General features: G+C 56.2%; 1 protein-coding gene and 1 long non-coding RNA gene across 7 annotated transcripts in view; one reads left to right on the top strand and one right to left on the bottom strand.

The window, feature by feature from the left end:
- Nucleotides 1-2,888: 2,888 nt before the first annotated feature.
- LOC117089557 lies at nt 2,889-4,090 on the bottom strand. Its single transcript, XR_004439656.1, has 2 exons — nt 3,878-4,090; nt 2,889-3,395 (listed from the first exon to the last, which is right to left on the bottom strand). It is a non-coding gene; the product is annotated as an uncharacterized LOC117089557 (long non-coding RNA).
- A 2,279-nt stretch (nt 4,091-6,369) lies between these two features.
- The window catches only part of MAP2K3 (mitogen-activated protein kinase kinase 3), a 36,298-nt gene continuing 26,539 nt past the window's right edge, over nt 6,370-16,128 (top strand). For 3 of the 6 annotated variants that reach the window (XM_033221445.1, XM_033221529.1, XM_033221304.1), the window contains exon 1: nt 6,370-6,651. In XM_033221445.1, coding sequence (XP_033077336.1) covers nt 6,603-6,651 — 49 coding nt within the window. In that variant the 5' untranslated portion in view covers nt 6,370-6,602. Of the gene's footprint in view, nt 6,652-6,775; nt 7,013-9,182; nt 9,204-9,719; nt 9,771-16,128 lie in introns of those variants that run through there. The other 3 variants (XM_033221778.1, XM_033221613.1, XM_033221373.1) reach the window with 3 other exon arrangements.

Below are 16,128 nucleotides of genomic sequence, written 5' to 3'. Positions count from 1 at the left end.
ATGGGAACGGATAGGGTGATCTCCAAGGCCTGGCTGAGACAAATCGTTGGCTCAAGGTTACTTGGCTACTTCCTGGCTTAGATTAGAAAACAGCCCTTTGAAGGCAGATATGCTGGACGCACCTGTGTGGTGGAGTAAGCCCCATTGGGATGCTTCTGCCTCTCTGCTCCCTGGTTGTGTGATCTCGCGGGCAAGTTGCTTCATCTCTGTGTCTACAGTACTTCTCACCCATCACGGGCCAATAAGAACAGCCCTGTGGTCTTGGCATCTAGATATGAAGCACAGGCTTGAACTAAAAAGCCCGACACACAGTAGCTGTTACGGTGATGGCCTGGGTTAAAAATCTGGTGTCATCCTTCCTAGTGGTGGGACCTGGGCAAGCTGCTTGAAGCCTTGGGCCTCTGTTTCTTCATCTGTAAGATGAAGGTCTAACCACACCCACTTCCCTGGAGTGTGTGTCAAGTCACGAGGCCTGGCATGCAACAGGTGCCACTAAATGTTGTCCCCTTGACTGCCCCCTGCCTGCTGGGCAGGAAGTGCTATGTTTGAGAACCCTGGGCAGGGAGACACCATGTTGAGGCTCCTTGGACCCCTGGATTGGTGTTGGGGGCAGTCACAGGGTTGTCCGTGCAACCCTGCAGGGAACCGGGCAGGCCAGACTCAACTGCTCTGTTAGAAGCAGAGTTGGCGGCTTTCCAGAAAGCAGTGAAGGGAGCTCAAGGGGAGTTTGTGTTGCTCAGAAGCAGGGTGTTGCAAAACATTTTAATGGAAGTGTGGGCAGGAAAAGGCAGGGAAAACTGTCTCCATCTGACAGAACAGATTTCAAGCAATAGCTCTGCCATTACCAGCTGTCTTGGATGCTTCTGGGCACCTCTCTGAGCCTCGATTTTCTCATCTGTTTAGTGGAGATGATGATAATAGTGGACACCTTCTTGGGACATTGAAAACTTTCCTCCACTCTGCAAGTATTCACTGAGCACCTACTGTGTGCCAGGGACACTGCAGTGACCAAAGCAAAGGCACTGCCCCCATGCAGCTTGCATCACAGTGAGTCCACAAGATGCTGTGCTTGGAGGGACTAGCACATAGTAGGAGCTGTAAAAAATGTGACTTGCTGTTTTGCTAGTGGAGCTAGTCACTTGTGTGAATTCATCTTTTGATATTTGAGAGTGATGACGATTTAAATAAAGCAGGTGAGCCTCTGTTGAGGTTTCCTTCTCTATATTTCGACTTCAGAACCGGCCCCTGAGTAAAAGATGCTCAGGAACCACATATTGCTGCCTCCAGGCTTCTCACGTTTTCACTTTTCCACCACCTCCAGCATGGCCCGATGCTGCTCTGCGGAGAACCAGTCACAGGCCCTGTTTTCAAGCAGCAGGAGTCCGATGGGAGAGGCAGACGGGGCGCAGCTACTGACAGGGCAGGTGAGCCATAGTGAGAGGGGCTGGGGCAGGGGCCCTGGGCAAAGCAGTGTCAGACAGGGCCTCCTGTCCCGTCTTCAGAATTGGGCCTCAAAGGAGCGGAGGGAATGTGTCAGGTGGGAAGGCAGGGAAGGGCATTCCTGGCCGAGGGAACAGCCTTTGCAAAGAAAGGTTCAAGGAGGAAAGCTTGAATTGGGAGTGGCTGGACTGAGGGATGTCTGGAGTAGTCACCAGGGGTTGGAGTGTTGGAAGGTCTCCATCTACGGAGCCAGGGCAGGATTTAGAACTTGGCCAGCCATGTTTGGGAAGGCTGTGGCTGCAGTGTGGAAGGCCTGGGGGCAGGAAGCACAGAGAAGAGGAGGCTAGATGGTGATCAAAGCCGTGAGGGCAGTGGATTCTGAGCGCCTGGGCACTCTAGAGCACTGCTGTGCCCTGGTCACCAGAGGGCGCTGTGGGGCAGCAAGCAGTGGAGGCCCCAGGGGCGGCAAGGCCATGCATATACTATGTGCACCGCTGTGCCTGTGGGTTGTGTCTGTGGACGTGCCCATGTGGTCCCTCCACATGCACGTACACACTTGTGCACCCCTTTGTGTTCATGTGTGTGTGCATGTGTATTTGAGGTATGTGGACTAGCACAGGTGTGAAGGGGTGCGTGGGAGTGAGTATGTCCAAGGGGCATATATAGGTGAGAACAGGGGCCCCTCAGCTCCCACCACCCAGTCACATCGGTCTCCTTGTTACTCACCTACAAGCCATCCACCTCAGGGCCCTTGCACAGCTGTTCCCTCTGCCTGGAATGCTTCTCCCCTACATATCCTTGTGGGCCCTTCCCTTACGTCCTTTGGCTTACATCCTTTGGTCGCTGCTTATATGGCACCTTCCAGGGAGGCTTTTCCTGACCTCCCTCCTTAAAATTATAGGCCCCATGTCCAGACACACACCCTGTCCCCTACCCTACTTTTCCCTATAGCGTTTGTCGTTTTTTTTTTTTTTTTTTTTTTTGAAACAGGGTCTTGCTGTCTGCCAGGCTGGAGTGCAATGGCATATCCTTGGCTCACTGCAGCCTTGACCTCCTGGGTTCAAGTGATCCTCCCACCTCAGCCTCCCGAGTAGCTGGTGCATGCCACTATACCCAGCCAACTTTTTTTTTTTTTTTGTAGAGACGAGGTTTTGCCTTGTTGCCCAGGCTGGTCTGAAACTACTGGGCTCAAACGATCCACCTGCCTTGGCCTCCTAAAGTGCTGGGACTATAGGTGTGAGCCACCATGCCTGGCCTGTCATAATTTGACTTAGGCATTTTGCTTGTCTGGCTCCCACACCAGGGCATACCTCCCCAGGGAGTTGTGTCCATCTTGTTCAATGTTGTGTTCTCAGTGCTGGTCACACAAGTAAGTGCTCAACGAATACCTGTTGAATGAATGAAGGAGCTGCCCACATCCTGGGCTTGGGTCAGCCTCTCTCTCTCTCTTTTTTTCCCATCACCAATATTTATTGAGCATTTACAGTGTACTAGGCACAATAGAACATACAGAAAACATTGTCCCTGCTCTTGAGGAGCTTACAATCTAAAAGAAAAAATGCAGCTCTTTTAAAATGGCATTTTTGTTTGGTGTTTTCTGCAAAGTACCAAGGAAATATTTTGTAAAGTGAGCTTTGGGTATAACAGCCCCATCATTATTTAGAGAATAGAGGAAGAAGAAGGAGGAAGGATTTTAAAGGCAGACAATGACAGACCATTCAGGATAGGTAGGGTTTTAAAGGGAGATAAACACAATGCCATCAACTAAGGAGAGATTTGCTGCAGTAAATAGGATGAGGGAAATAGTCTGTGGGGTGCAAGCAAAGGAAGCAGGGTGTCGTAGACATTGAGTGGAGCCAGAAAGATCATGCGGCCTTTTTCCAAGTACGTGGCCACCAAGTAGGAATGGTTGGTGACAAGACAGAAGGCTAAAAAAGGAAGGTAATCTCGTGTACCTGACAAATAGAAAGAATAAAGGATCAAAATCGAAAGCAGGCTCTGAGAGTATCAAGAAATTCTTACAAACCAAAAAGTGATTTGGAAGCACAAAACTTATAGTTAATGCGATTGAGTCAGCCTCTTTCTACAGCCTTCTGTCACCCCAGGTCCTGCCCACCTCAGATCATGCTTGCATCCTGACTTTGGCCACAATCCTTCCCATCCAGAGACTGAGTTTCCTGCATCCGCAGAGAGCAGGTTTGGGACTTTTTTCCTAGGAGTCAAGGTAAGAGGCAGCCTCTTGTGACCCATGTCAAACATTTCTTCTGATTTCTGCGTGGTCATGGAGTTCCCCAGCCTTACTGTGCCACTTACAGACAGAAAGAAATCAAGAGATGTCACTATAGCAAGCCAGCAAGAGACCTTTGTCTCTGATGGTCCTTGATCGTACTTCTTGAGCTGCAGCAATGCAGCTGTGCATCCCAGTCTGGCCCCTCACCTTGTCCTCATGTGTGGCCCTTTTTACATCTCCAACCCATTGCCTCTGCTGTTCCTTTCCAGGGATGCTCTTCTTGCTTCTCTGCCTGGCAAGCTCCTACTGGTCCTTAAAGTTCCAGTCTCAAAATCACCTCCTCTGAGAGGCCTTCCCTGACCCCACCCAGATGGAGATGCCTGCATCACCCAGGCACCCTACTGGGATTTTTGCTCATGCATCTATTTATAGCACTCACATGGAGTTTTGTGATTCCTGGGCTGTTTATCGGGCTCCTGACTAATCCACAAACTGCTTGTATGCAAGGGCCCGTCTGAGTCATCTGGCTGCCAAGGAGGTTGGCACGGGACTGGAGTCGCTTCACCCTGGTCTGTGGATGCTTTCCTCCTTCCTTTTTTCATTCCTCAAATATTTATCAGGAACCTACTATGTGCCTGGTTCTGGGCTGTGCATTGGGAACACAGCAGGGAATGAGGCGCAGATGGTCTGGAGGGAGAGCTGTGTTAAAAACTGAGTCAGTAACAAAGGCATCAGCAGCATGAGTGTTGTGCCTCAGTTTGGGGACCATGATGGGAAGGCTTCTTAGGCGTGTTCATTTAGGAGGCAGTCTGAGGGATGAGAGGGAACCAGCCCCAGGAGGCTTGAGTGGAGGAATGTCCTGGGCAGGAGCAGCAAGGGTGAAGCTCCTGCGGCCGGACCATCACTGGCATATTTGAGGGGCAACACTAAGACTCTTGAACATCCCAAGGAGCAGAGTGCACAAGGCAGAGTGTCGGGGAGCAGAAGTCAAGGCTATTGGCCGGTGCCTGAATCCAGAAAACTTGCCGGACCAGCCTTGCAGTTCTAGTAGAAAGGAAACTGCTACTGGATGCCCACTTTATGGATGGATAAGCGCAGGTCACCAGGGATGATATGGCCAGGATGGAGGCAGCCCACAGTGTTTTTGAACTCACATTTCCTGGGCACCTAGTGAGTGCCAGGCCCTAGGCCAGGTGTTTCCACTCCTGAACTCATGAAATGCTTTCAGAGACCTTCTTGTCCCCATGGGATAGGTAAACTGAGGCACAGAACTGCTCAGTGACTTCTTTAAGGACATCCAGCTAGTAAGTGGAGGAATTGGTATTGGAACTCATACCTGTCTGAGCCCCAGACTCATGATTTTCCATCCCACTGCCTGGGAAGGGTGAACAGGGAAGGGTGAGCAGGAAGAGAATGGTGATGGCTGCAAGGCTTCCCTCTTATCTCCTGTGGCCCTCCCCACTCTGTGTGCATGGGGCCCTGCATCACCCCCACTTTACACCTGGACAAGCAGAGGTCAGGCCCGGCCTCAAGCGTTTCTAGCAGGTGGTGGAATCTGCTTCCCTCACGTGAGGTCCCTGACAGGGTACACACCCATGTCTGCCTGGAGGCCAGGAGCTGACCCCTTGACCTTTGCCTGGTACATTCTGCCTTCACTAGCCCTGACTTTACATCCAGAGTCATCTGATCCCAGCGCCAGATTGGTCAGCGGTTCCTGAAATCCCCCGAGGTTCCGTGTGGGAGCAGAGAGAGGACTGGTCCATCCAGCCATTATGCAGATGGGCAGACTGAGATCTTAGGAGAGGAGAGAACCAAGGTCCAGGAAAGAGCCAGGATGGAGCCTCTGGGCTCGTGGGATAAAATGCACCGCATGCTGCCTCACTCCCTCTGAGATAGTTTCCCCCTGTGTAGAACAGGGGCAGCAGCAACCAGCCACGACAACTCCTCGTGCTGCCTCGTCACCGGGCATCGCTGAGCTCACCACCAACCCCGCGCCCTGGCCGGGCGCCTGGAGCGCGGGCGCGGGCGGACGTTTGCTGGCGCCGGGCCCTGAGTGCGTGTCAGCGAGCAGCGCGGTCAGACGGCTGTCACCGCCGCCCGCTCACAGATGCGTAGACTGAGGCTCAGGTGTCACGACTTGACCAAGGCTAGTTCCGCTACAAAGTTGCCGACTCGGCTCTGAACCCGGGACCAATTTACAGAAAAGGAAACTGAAGCCCAGAGACACCAGGGAGCTTGCTGGGGTGAGGCAGCTGCAGGTTCAGAGAGCCAGGAGGCAGCCTAGCAGCGCACTTTTAACCCCTGCCCGCCTCGCCAAGCCCAGCTGTGCCACCTTTAGGGATCTCGGGTTTTTTCCAGACGACGCACCCAGGAGAACGCGCCCACGCATCGCACCCGCCGGGGCTGCGCGTCTGGGGGTGCTGGGCGGGGCGTGGCGCCTGCAAGGAGCAGCGAGCTCAGTGGGTCCCGGGAGTGGGTGGGGCTTGCGTATTGACGGGCAGCGCGAGGGGCGCGGCTTTAATCTAGGTGGGCGGAGCCTGACCGGACTTGGGTTTTTCTGGCGGCGGGCGGACTTGACAGAGAGCGGGAGGGGCCCGGATCCTGGGCCCACGGAAGGTGGGGCGTGTAATTGACAGGCAGGGACACACCGGCGTCTGATAGGCAGGGGACGGGCCTTGGAAACGAAAGGGCCAATCGGGCACGCAGGGGGCGGGGCCTGAGTCAGCGCCGTTCGGCCGGGGTCCCCCAGGCGCTGCCCAGTCTGGCTCCGGCGCCGCCCGTCGCGGACTCGTCCTTGCTGCAGTCGCCGCCGCCGCCTCTGCTCCTCCGCCTGGCCCGCGCCGTCTGCCCGCAGCCATGAGCGTGCTCGGCCCCGGTGGAGCCCGCAGTCCTCTAGATTAGTCCCCATCGCCGTCCAGTACCCGCTTGCAGCATGGAGTCGCCCGCCTCAAGCCAGCCCGCCAGCATGCCCCAGTCCAAAGGTAGGCGCTCCCGGCCGGAACCTCTGCCTGACCCCGCGCCCAATCTGGGGCCGGGCTGCAAACCCCCTACCGAATTTCTTTGGTCCCACCCCATCCTGTCCTCGACCTGGCAGCGGCGTCCAGTCCCGGAACCCCTTCCTGTTCGGGGTCCCGGGACCGGCCGCAGCCTGGGTCCTCACCTGGATCCCCAGGTTAGGCCTTGGGACTGCATTCAGGCCCGAGATCACCCAGGCTGGACCCAGACTAGGACTTTGTTCTGCTCACCCCATCCAAGTCAGGAGCCTCACTCTGACCTCATTTGGGCCTTATGGCTGCAGCGTGGACAGGAACTCTCCCAGTCTTCTCCCTCAGAGGGACCCAGGTGAGATTCACACTGGCCTCCACCTGCGTCCTTGGGCAGCACCCACTCCCATTTTCAACTAGGGGTCCCAGGGCTGTATCCAGGCTGGGATTTAACTTAAGTCTCCATCTGGGCCCCAGAGTGCTCCTGTTGTTTCGGACCTCACTATACCCGCTATGCGGGTGCTCTGGCTACACCCCAGCTCGGAACTCCCCGTCCTTCTCTCCCCCAGCTCTTCTTATCCTTATAGGCCCTATGTTGCCCCTTCCCTGGCTGGCCTGCACCCTGTCCTGCAGCCCTGTGCTCCCAGGAACCTCCCTTGTCCTCCCACCCCTCCCTAAGGTACAGCCCCCTCTCTACTGGCTTCTCTCTGTCTTGAGTTGCAAACTTCTCCCTGAACTTGGGGTTCTCACCCCATCTTATTCCTCTCCTGGCTGCCTGGGATCTGGGCCAACCGCCAGGCCAGGGTGCTGGCTGTGCAAGGGATTTGCTCTTCTCCAAGTAGCTGGCCTTCCTGGAAATTTTTGTGAGGTGGCAGCAGCAGGATTTGTCATGCGGAGGGGGAAGGATGAGACTCGGAGGGCAAAAGGGGAATTTTTTTTTCAGGAAGAGGAAAGGATGTTTTTGGTGCGTCGGAGTTTCAGTAGGCTGGGTTGTGTGAGAGATTTCCAAACCGGACATAGCCGTAATGAATGGGCTGCCTCCTGGCTCTCTGAACCTGCAGCTGCTTCACCCCAGCAAGCTCCCTGGTGTCTCTGGGCCTCAGTTTTCTTTTCTGTAAATTGGAAGTAATCACACCGGCTTCTGTGGACGCGCGAGTGTGGCGTGGGGTGGTGAATACAAAAGAGCTTTTAGGTGTTCGCTCAGCATAGAGCCTGGCGGAGAGCCGGTGCTCACCAGGGGACACTGGCTGCACACATCTCGCTATTGTTTCCATTCTTCTTGCTGGAAAGGCCTCCACTGCTGGAACTGCAGCCGCAGAGTGAGCAGGAGGAAGCATCTAGCAGCGGGCACCTAGTGGGCCCCTCATCGGGGATCAGCCGCTCTTCTGCTCTGGAGGGCGCAGGCCAGTGGGAGCCCTGTGGGGGCTTGGGGAGGGCATGGGCTCTTCCTGGCCCCTGCTGCTGGCTGCTATGGTGGCTGGAGCCGGGTGGGCAGGATAATTATGCCTTACATAAGTGGGAGGCCGGATCCCTGACCATTGCCCAACCACTGTGAGTAACTCAGGAGGCACTTGAGGGGGGAGGTGTCTGGGGAGGGACTTGCACTGCACAGACCTCGTGGAGCTTGGGAACCAGGAAATCAGACACTTCTCCACTCTGGAGAGCTTGGGGAAGGGTAGGAAGCCCTGTTTGTTTTGGAGGCTTTTTAGCTCTCCAGGCAGAGAATGCCTCATCAAAATAAAAGTTCCAGTTGCAGAGTTGTGAAGGGAGAGGGGTCATAGATGTGGTGAGAATGCTGTGAGAGGGCCAAAATGAACTTCTAGATATGGACCCAGGTCGCAGATGAAATTGAGGGAGCTGGAGGGTCAGGGACTTCCCTCAGGCCCAGGGACCCTGTCGTCTCTTTGGGATCTGGGGAAGGATGTGGTGACAGAGCCACAATGCCCTTCACCAAAAACCCTATGAGCTTCTTCTTTTTTTCCATATGCCATGCATTTTCTCATTTATTCCTCATAGCCCCATTTACAGATAAGGAAACTGAGGTGTTAAGTGCCTTGCCTGAGGCCACGCAGCTGTGACAGGCGGAGCTAGGGTTCCCCCTTGGACTGTGTCCCCACAGTGGCCTTCCCCGTGCTCCCTTATGTGCCCCTCCCATGCTGGATGCCTGAGCTGAGCTGGTGGGGTGCCCCCCCCTCCGGCCTTGCTCAGAGCATGTGCAGTGGGCCTGTGCTCATGGTCATGTCAGACCTAGAGGACAGACTGAGGCAGAGGTGCTGCTGCTCCTGTGCACAGTGCTTTACGCTGGGCCTGTTGCATACTCGCTGCAAAATCCCACTCATTTGACAGATGCAGAACTGAGCTTGGATGGAGGAGTAGCCGGACGGCTCCCACAGGTGGAGATCGTCACCCCGTGCCTGCCCCATCCTAGGCACTGGGCCTCCCAGCACTGAGCCCTTCTCCACCTTCTCAAAGGAATTTGAACAAAGCAGGGAGTGGCTGGCGCTTGACCTTACTGGAGCTTTACCTTTGAGCTTCCTGCCTTGCAGCAGGTACCCTGCCCTGTCCTTCCTGCCATGGGCCTGGGGAGTTTTCCGTGAGTGTGTGAGGCCCTCAGGCCCACAGCTCTGCTGGTTTTCCCCTGGCCTTCTTGCCCACATGGCCATCTCTGGCCAAGTCAGAGGCCAAGTGGCCAGCGCTGGGGCCAGTGGGTGGGAGCATGTGTGCAAGCCACATTTGTCCTTGGAGGGTACCACGTGTGTCCTGTTGTCGTTCAGAACATGGGTTCTGCCCCTTCTGCCCTAAGAGTGCCACCTGTGGGGGCACTTCATGGCTAATCTTCACACAGCTTGGCCTGTGGCTGTAGGACTCCTGACTGCCCGATGGGGACACTGAGGTTTCATGGAGCACTGTTGTATCCTAGCCCTGCCTATTGTGGCCATCCCCCTATCCCCCGGCTGTCGGAAAGACTGGAGGTGGCACCTCGGGGACTTCCCCCACCCCTCTTGTGACGCACAGGAAACTCTCTGTCAGCCAACCCATGGCCCAGGGCCCAAAGGGAGCAAAGTTCTCAGTTGGCTTGTGTGAGGAGAAGGCCGGGGCAGCGGAGGCTTCCGGCGGTGAGTCAGCGGGCACTGAGTGCTGACTCACCCACTGGGCATGCCAGCCGGCTGCCTACAGCTTAAAGGGGCGATGCCTGCTGGCCTGGTGGGTGGGGAGGGGGTTACGTATCCTGCAGGTGGCACCTAGCCCTGAGCTGGGGCACTGGAGGTGGCCCCTTCCTGCACCTCGTACTAGGCTGGGAACCCCTGGGTAGGCCCTCTGTGCCCCACCCAGGAACTTCCTCTATTAGGCAAGGGGCTCTGCTTCCTCTTGCTCACAGAGCAGGAGCAGGTGGCAGTGACTGTTTACCACCCTTGGTCCAGGGGACACCTCAGGTTCAGCTGTGCATCTGGGACTCAGGGAGGGCGAGGAGCAGAGGTTGTGCAGGGTCGGCTGGGGTGGGACCTGACCTGAGCTCCTGGAAGATGGTGATGTGGAGAGGCTAAGACCTCAGTTTCCAGAGCCTGACTGCCTGGGTTCATACCCCAGCTCTGTCCCTTTTGCGATGTGACGTGGCACCAGTTGCATCTGGTCCACTCCCTGCACTCTGTAAAAGATTTCTGTTCCCTGGGCATGGCCCAGCTGTCAGAGGAGAAGCCTCCATTTCCTCATCCGCAGACTGGGAATGGGGACCCTGCCTGTCTGGATGTAGACAGTTCCATTCCACACTTGCTAAGTGTCAGGCACGAATCATAGTGAGACTGCCCTCTGCCCACAGAGAACCCAGCCGAGGCACGCCTCTGCCAGGCAGGAAGCCTGGGGGCCTGGACTCTGCTGGGGGGAGCCTGGGTTCGAATCCTGGTTCCACTACTTCCTTACTTGGGCAAGTCTTGTGCCCTCTCTAGCCCTCAGTCTCCTCTTCTGTAAAGTGGGAGTAAGCACCCTTCCTTGCAGGGTAGTGGTCGAGACTGAAGATAGCATTTGTCAAGTGAATGGCATCTGTTATTATTTTATTATTGTTACTTTTGTGAGTGTAGTTTGTTGGTAGGTGGATAAATAGTGACAGGGCTTTGTGACGATGGGCTCGTAGGCGCTGTGACGCGAGGCCTCTTGGCAGCAGGGTCCTTTCATGCAGGCCAGAGTTTACCAGGCTTTAGGGCCTCTTAACCCACTGGTCCCCACGGTGGGGCTGGGGACTGCCACTGGCCTCCTGGGCCTTCCTGGGGAGGGCAAGTGGGGAACAGAGAGCTGCCCTGCCCTTGGCTTTGGCATGCAGCATGAACAGGATGGTGCAGGGAAGGTGGGGTGGGACCTGGAATCAGGACGCAGGCCCCTGGGCCAGCCTGGGAAGCAGGAGGTCCTGGGATTGTGGTTCTAGGGGCTCAGTCCTGAGTCAGGGGTGTTGGTGGGTGGTGGGCCAAGCTGAAGGGAGCAACTGGGCACAGGGTCATGATGCCAGTGTCTTAGGAGGGGTCCCAGAGGAGGGCTGCCGGGCAGCAGCATGGAGGACACCGCATTGTGGCAGGGCCCCACGACTGATGCCTGCATGCTGTCCATGCCTGCCCTTGGCCATACCTCCTGGCGCTGCCCACCTCCGTCAGGCCTGTCTGCCCAGTGGCTTCTGCAGATGCCTCCCCAAAGCAGTGGCCCTGGAAACCTCAGACAGCCTCATGTCAAGGGCATGAAGGCCATACAGGGCCAGGGGAGGCAGAAGCAGCTTGCTGGGCCCCTTGCAGCTTCCAGATACCAAACCTGACTGCAGCAGCTCCAGAGAGGGCCCCAGGCTTTCTTCCCCTGATCCCAGTCCTGGGCATATGTCCCTGTCACCTCCCTGCCCTGCATTCCAGGGCCACCCTCCCTGGTTTCTCTGGGGAGGCCATGTCCAGCTGACCCTCTCCCAGCTGGTCCCCTGCCCAGGGTGGCTGGCACCACCTCCTGCCATGGCCGGGATTGCACCTGGCTCTGCTGATACCTCCTGGTGGCTGTATGGAGTGCCCTGACGATCCTTGCCTGCATCACTGTGCTGATGCCCCCAAGAGCTTCCAAGGCCTGTCCCAAGGTTTGCATGTGCCAGTGTGTGCGGTGATGCGATGACAAACCAGGGGCCTGCCTCACTGGGGCAGGGCTGCAGAGGGCTGTGGATGCCAGCGGTGCATTCAGACCTAATCAGGAGGTGTGTAGGGGTGGGGAGCACTGCTGCCTGGGAGGGTTGCTTTGGTGGTGTCAATTGGCAGCTGAGGCACACATGAGAGGCCTGCCCAGGACGGCTCTGGGTATGGGGATGGAGACAACTCCCATCCTCTAGCTATTCTGCTCTCACCTGGCTTAGCCTTCTGGTCAACCCTATAGCCTCCTGCCGTTGGCGGCACACTGCATCCCGGATGGCTGGGGCAGTCCCCAGGGTGGTGTGGGCAGACACTCGTTGGGCAAGTCTGCAGGGACTTCCAGGTGGCAGGGCTGGTTCTAGGCCAGCTCTGCCCTGACCCCTGTTATGACCTTCCCCAGCCTTAGTGGCTGCTGAAGACAGGAGTGAATCACACCTACCTCTCAGGGCTGCTGTCAAGGGTGAGTGAGACCTGGCAAGTCCCGGGAGCCCCTAGGTGCTAGTCAGTGCTGAATTTGAACCTGATGTCTATGCTAGCATTTCCATCACCAAGATCCCCGTTTTTGATATCTCTCATCATCAACCCCATGCTGTGTAAGATTTTGATAGAAATGATAAATCCCAGCCTTTGGGAGGCCGAGGCAGGAGGATCATTTGAGGGCAGGAGTTCACAACCAGCCTGGGCAACACAGGGAGAGCTCATCTCTACAAAAAACATAAAAAATTGGCTGGGCATGGTGGCACACATCTGCAGTCCCAGCTACTCAGGAGGCAAAGGTGGGAGGATCATTTGTGCCTGGGAGGTTGAGGCTGCAATGAGCGCCACTGCACTCCAGCCTGGGTGACAGAGTGATACTTGGTCTCTTTAAAAAAAAAAAAGTAGGCCGGGCGTGATGGCTCACGCCTGTAATCCCAGCACTTTGGGAGGCCAAGGTGGGCAGATCATGAGGTCAGGAGATTGAGAACATCCTGGCTAACATGGTAAAACCCCGTCTCTACTAAAAACACACAAAAAATTAGCTGGATGTGGTGGCGGGCGCCTGTAGTCCCATCTACTCGGGAGGCTGAGGCAGGAGAATGGCGTGAAACGGGAGGCGGAGCTTGCAGTAAGCCGAGATCACCCCACTGCACTCCAGTCTGGGCGACAGAGGGAGACTCCATCTCAAAAAAAAAATAAAAAATAAAAATAGAAGTAGTGATAACAATGAAGCACAGATGGCGTTTGTTCAGAAGGTTTGTTTTCCGTTCTGCAGCAGCAGCAGCACTGGCCTGTCGACAGTGCAGGTGGCCGGGATGGCCTTGCTGACCTCATGCTGGGCCCACGTGGGGACCTTTGGAGCACAGCCCACGATCCTAGTGCAAGGAATGTCCCATTCTTCTGATGCTCTGGGAGGGCTGAGCATCTCTTGTGGGTCCCCCTCCCCTGCATGGCCTCTTAAAGCCTGAGCATGGGGCCTACCCCACAGTGTGGGAGCCTGGGCCAGAGTCCCACCCATCTGACCCATTTTGTGCCAGGGATTTTGTGTGCATGGACTTTTTTTTTTTTTTTTTTGAGATGGAGTCTCGCTCTGTGCCCAGGCTGGAGTGCAGTGGCACGATCTCTGCTCACTGCAACCTCCGCCTCCCAGGTTCACGCCATTCTCCCGCCTCAGCCTCCCGAGTACCTGGGACTACAGGCGTCTGCCACTACGCCCAGCTAATTTTTTTGTATTTTTAGTAGAGACGGGGTTTCACTGTGTTAAACAGGACAGTCTCAATCTCCTGACCTCATGATCTGCCTGTCTCGGCTTCCCAAAGTGCTGGGATTACAGGCGTGAGCCACACCGTGCCTGGCCCATGGACTTGTTTAGTCTTCATGGCTACCCAGCAAACCCGGGTGTGTTGTCATCACCCCATCTTAGGAGTGAGTAAACGGAGGCCTGGTGGGACCGTCACCTGCTCAAGGTCACGAAGGACTGTCCTGGGAGCATGGCTTTGTCTTTACAACTCCTGACCCTTGCTCATCCTTTCCCAGAGGTCATGGCCCCTTCACCCGTTCGTGGAACATCAAGGGAGGAAACCAAGGTGTGCACAGAGAGGGAGAGCGGCTCGCTCCGAGGCCGGCACGGGCCGACACTGTGATGGTTGCTCCGCTGAGGTGTGGGGAAGGCAGGAGCTGGGGCCCAGGCTGGGGACCTGACTCTGCTGTTGCACTGGTGCTTCACCTCAGGCGTGTCCTGGGGCCCCTGGTGTCAGCGTCTGCACTGGGCAGTCTCTGAGGCACCGTCTAGCCCGAGCAGCCTGCTGCTGGGGCTCTGCTGTGCTCAGTGAGCCTGGCTGCCCCTTCAGACAGAGCAGGGCACTGGGGTTGGCTTAAAGCAGATCTCTTTGTTTCTTCTTTTCTTTAAATTGCCTGCACTTGAGTAACCTTTATTGCACAGGGCAGGAATCTCAAAGGGACAAAAAGACAGTCTCTTGTTTCTCCTTGGAATACTCTGTACAGAGACCAGCATTTTCTTTTCTTTTCTTTTCTTTTTTTGAGACAGGGTCTCACTCTGTTGCCCAGTGGCACAGTCATGGCTCACTGCAGCTCAGACGATCCTCTCACCTCAGCCTCCCAGGTAACTGGGACTGCAGGCACGCACCACCACACCCACTACATTTTTGTTTTGTTTTATTTTTTGTAGAGACGGGATTTTTGTCATGTTGCCCAAGCTAGTATTGAACTCCTGAGCTCAAGTAATCCACCCACCCCGGCCTCCCAAAGTGCTGGGATTACAGGCATGCGCTACGCTATCACGCCTGGCTAATTTTTGTATTTTTAGTAGAGACAGGGTTTCACCATGTTGGCCAGACTGATCTCAAACTCCTGACCTCAAGTGATCCTCCTGCCTTGGCCTCCCAAAGTGCTGGGATTACAGGCGTGAGCCACCTCGCCTGGTCTGACCAGCATTTTCTTTCTCACACTGCTGTCCTCCTGCTGCTCTTGGTTCTTCCTGTCCCTGGGAGGCCGCTCCTCACATCCTGCTGAGGACCTGCAGGATCCTCACCAATTCCATGTGCCAGCCTTTTGATTCTATAAACCCTGGGCCTCAGTTTCCCCATCTGCAGCATGGAGATCACATTAGTACCTGCCTCAAGGGGTTGCTGAGAGGATCAAATGAGATGTAATGAAAGTAATCTGCACAGGCCAGGAGCATAGTAGGTGCTCACTAAATGTTAGTGGGTGTTGTAGTGTGGGGGTAAGCCTCTCAATGTGGAATTTCTGGGTGCAGAAGGATGGACGTTTTGATGGTCATGGGGCATGGAGGACCCAGACCGCTGAGCTCTGGCCATGGGAGGCCAGGCCGTACCCTGATGCCCGCAGCCACCTGCTGTGGGCCCCCTATCTTTCACACGCGTTGTGCCCAGGCCACTCTGCCTAGGGTCCTCCTGTGTTGCCTCCTTCTCTCCTCAGCAAGGCCTGCACCTCTGGCCCTTCCCTACGTCCTTCCCTCCAAATCACAAGTGGTTCCATGTTGCAGGAGGGCCATGGTTGTCTCTGCTGGGCTGTGGGCATTGGGCGGAAGGACCCTCTGGTAGCCATGGGTGCCCCTGTGCAGCTTAGCACCTGGCCTCCCACTAGATGTTAGGGGTGCTCCCGAGCCGTACTGGTCCGGAGCATCACTGGGGAGGGAGCACTGCCAGGTAGGTAGGCTGGGGGTCTCCAGTGCTCTGCAGGTGAAGAAGTCCCTGTAGGGTGGAGAGGTGGGGAGGGTGTGAGGCCCTAGAGGCCAGGCCCTGACCAGGTGGCCTTGCACAGCCGGGCAGAGCTGTGGAGGGCAGAGCCTTGGTCACTCCTCTTCACCCTAGCCTGCTGCACTCCTACGAGGTGAGGATAGAGAAGGTAGGGCCCGCAGTGGCCGTGTGTGAGGCTGGATGGTACAGCCTGGGCCTGGCATGGAGCAGGCGCTTGGGTAGATGGGAGGACCTTCCCCTTGTCCTGCATCCTCTCCAGAGCCTGAGACAGGGGCCTCAGGACCTCAGGGCAAGGGGCCCTGCCTGAAGGTGCATGGCCACCCGCTACTGCCCGCAGGTGCTTGGCAGTGGCGCATGCAATGCCTCAGGACCTCTGATGGCACCTGTCCTGGGGACAGGGGCCAGTGTCTGGCAGATCGCAGCCAAACGCATTCACTATCGAGGTACCTCTGCCCACACAAAAGCCTGTGCCCACTTCTCAGGGCCTCAGTTTTCCCCGTGCCATGGAGTGGGCTGGCTTTGTTGCTGTCCCTCTGAGGGACCCTGCGGAATAGAGGTGGCCTAGGGCAGGGCAGTGCCTCTTGCTGTTCACATCTCCCAGCTTCTATGGCTCC

Source organism: Trachypithecus francoisi, unplaced genomic scaffold (assembly GCF_009764315.1).
Source record: "Trachypithecus francoisi isolate TF-2019V2 unplaced genomic scaffold, Tfra_2.0 Contig00073, whole genome shotgun sequence".
Taxonomy (NCBI): Eukaryota; Metazoa; Chordata; class Mammalia; order Primates; family Cercopithecidae; genus Trachypithecus; species Trachypithecus francoisi.
Note: the sequence above shows the minus strand (reverse complement) of the source record. Positions and strands in the feature narration are given on the sequence as shown.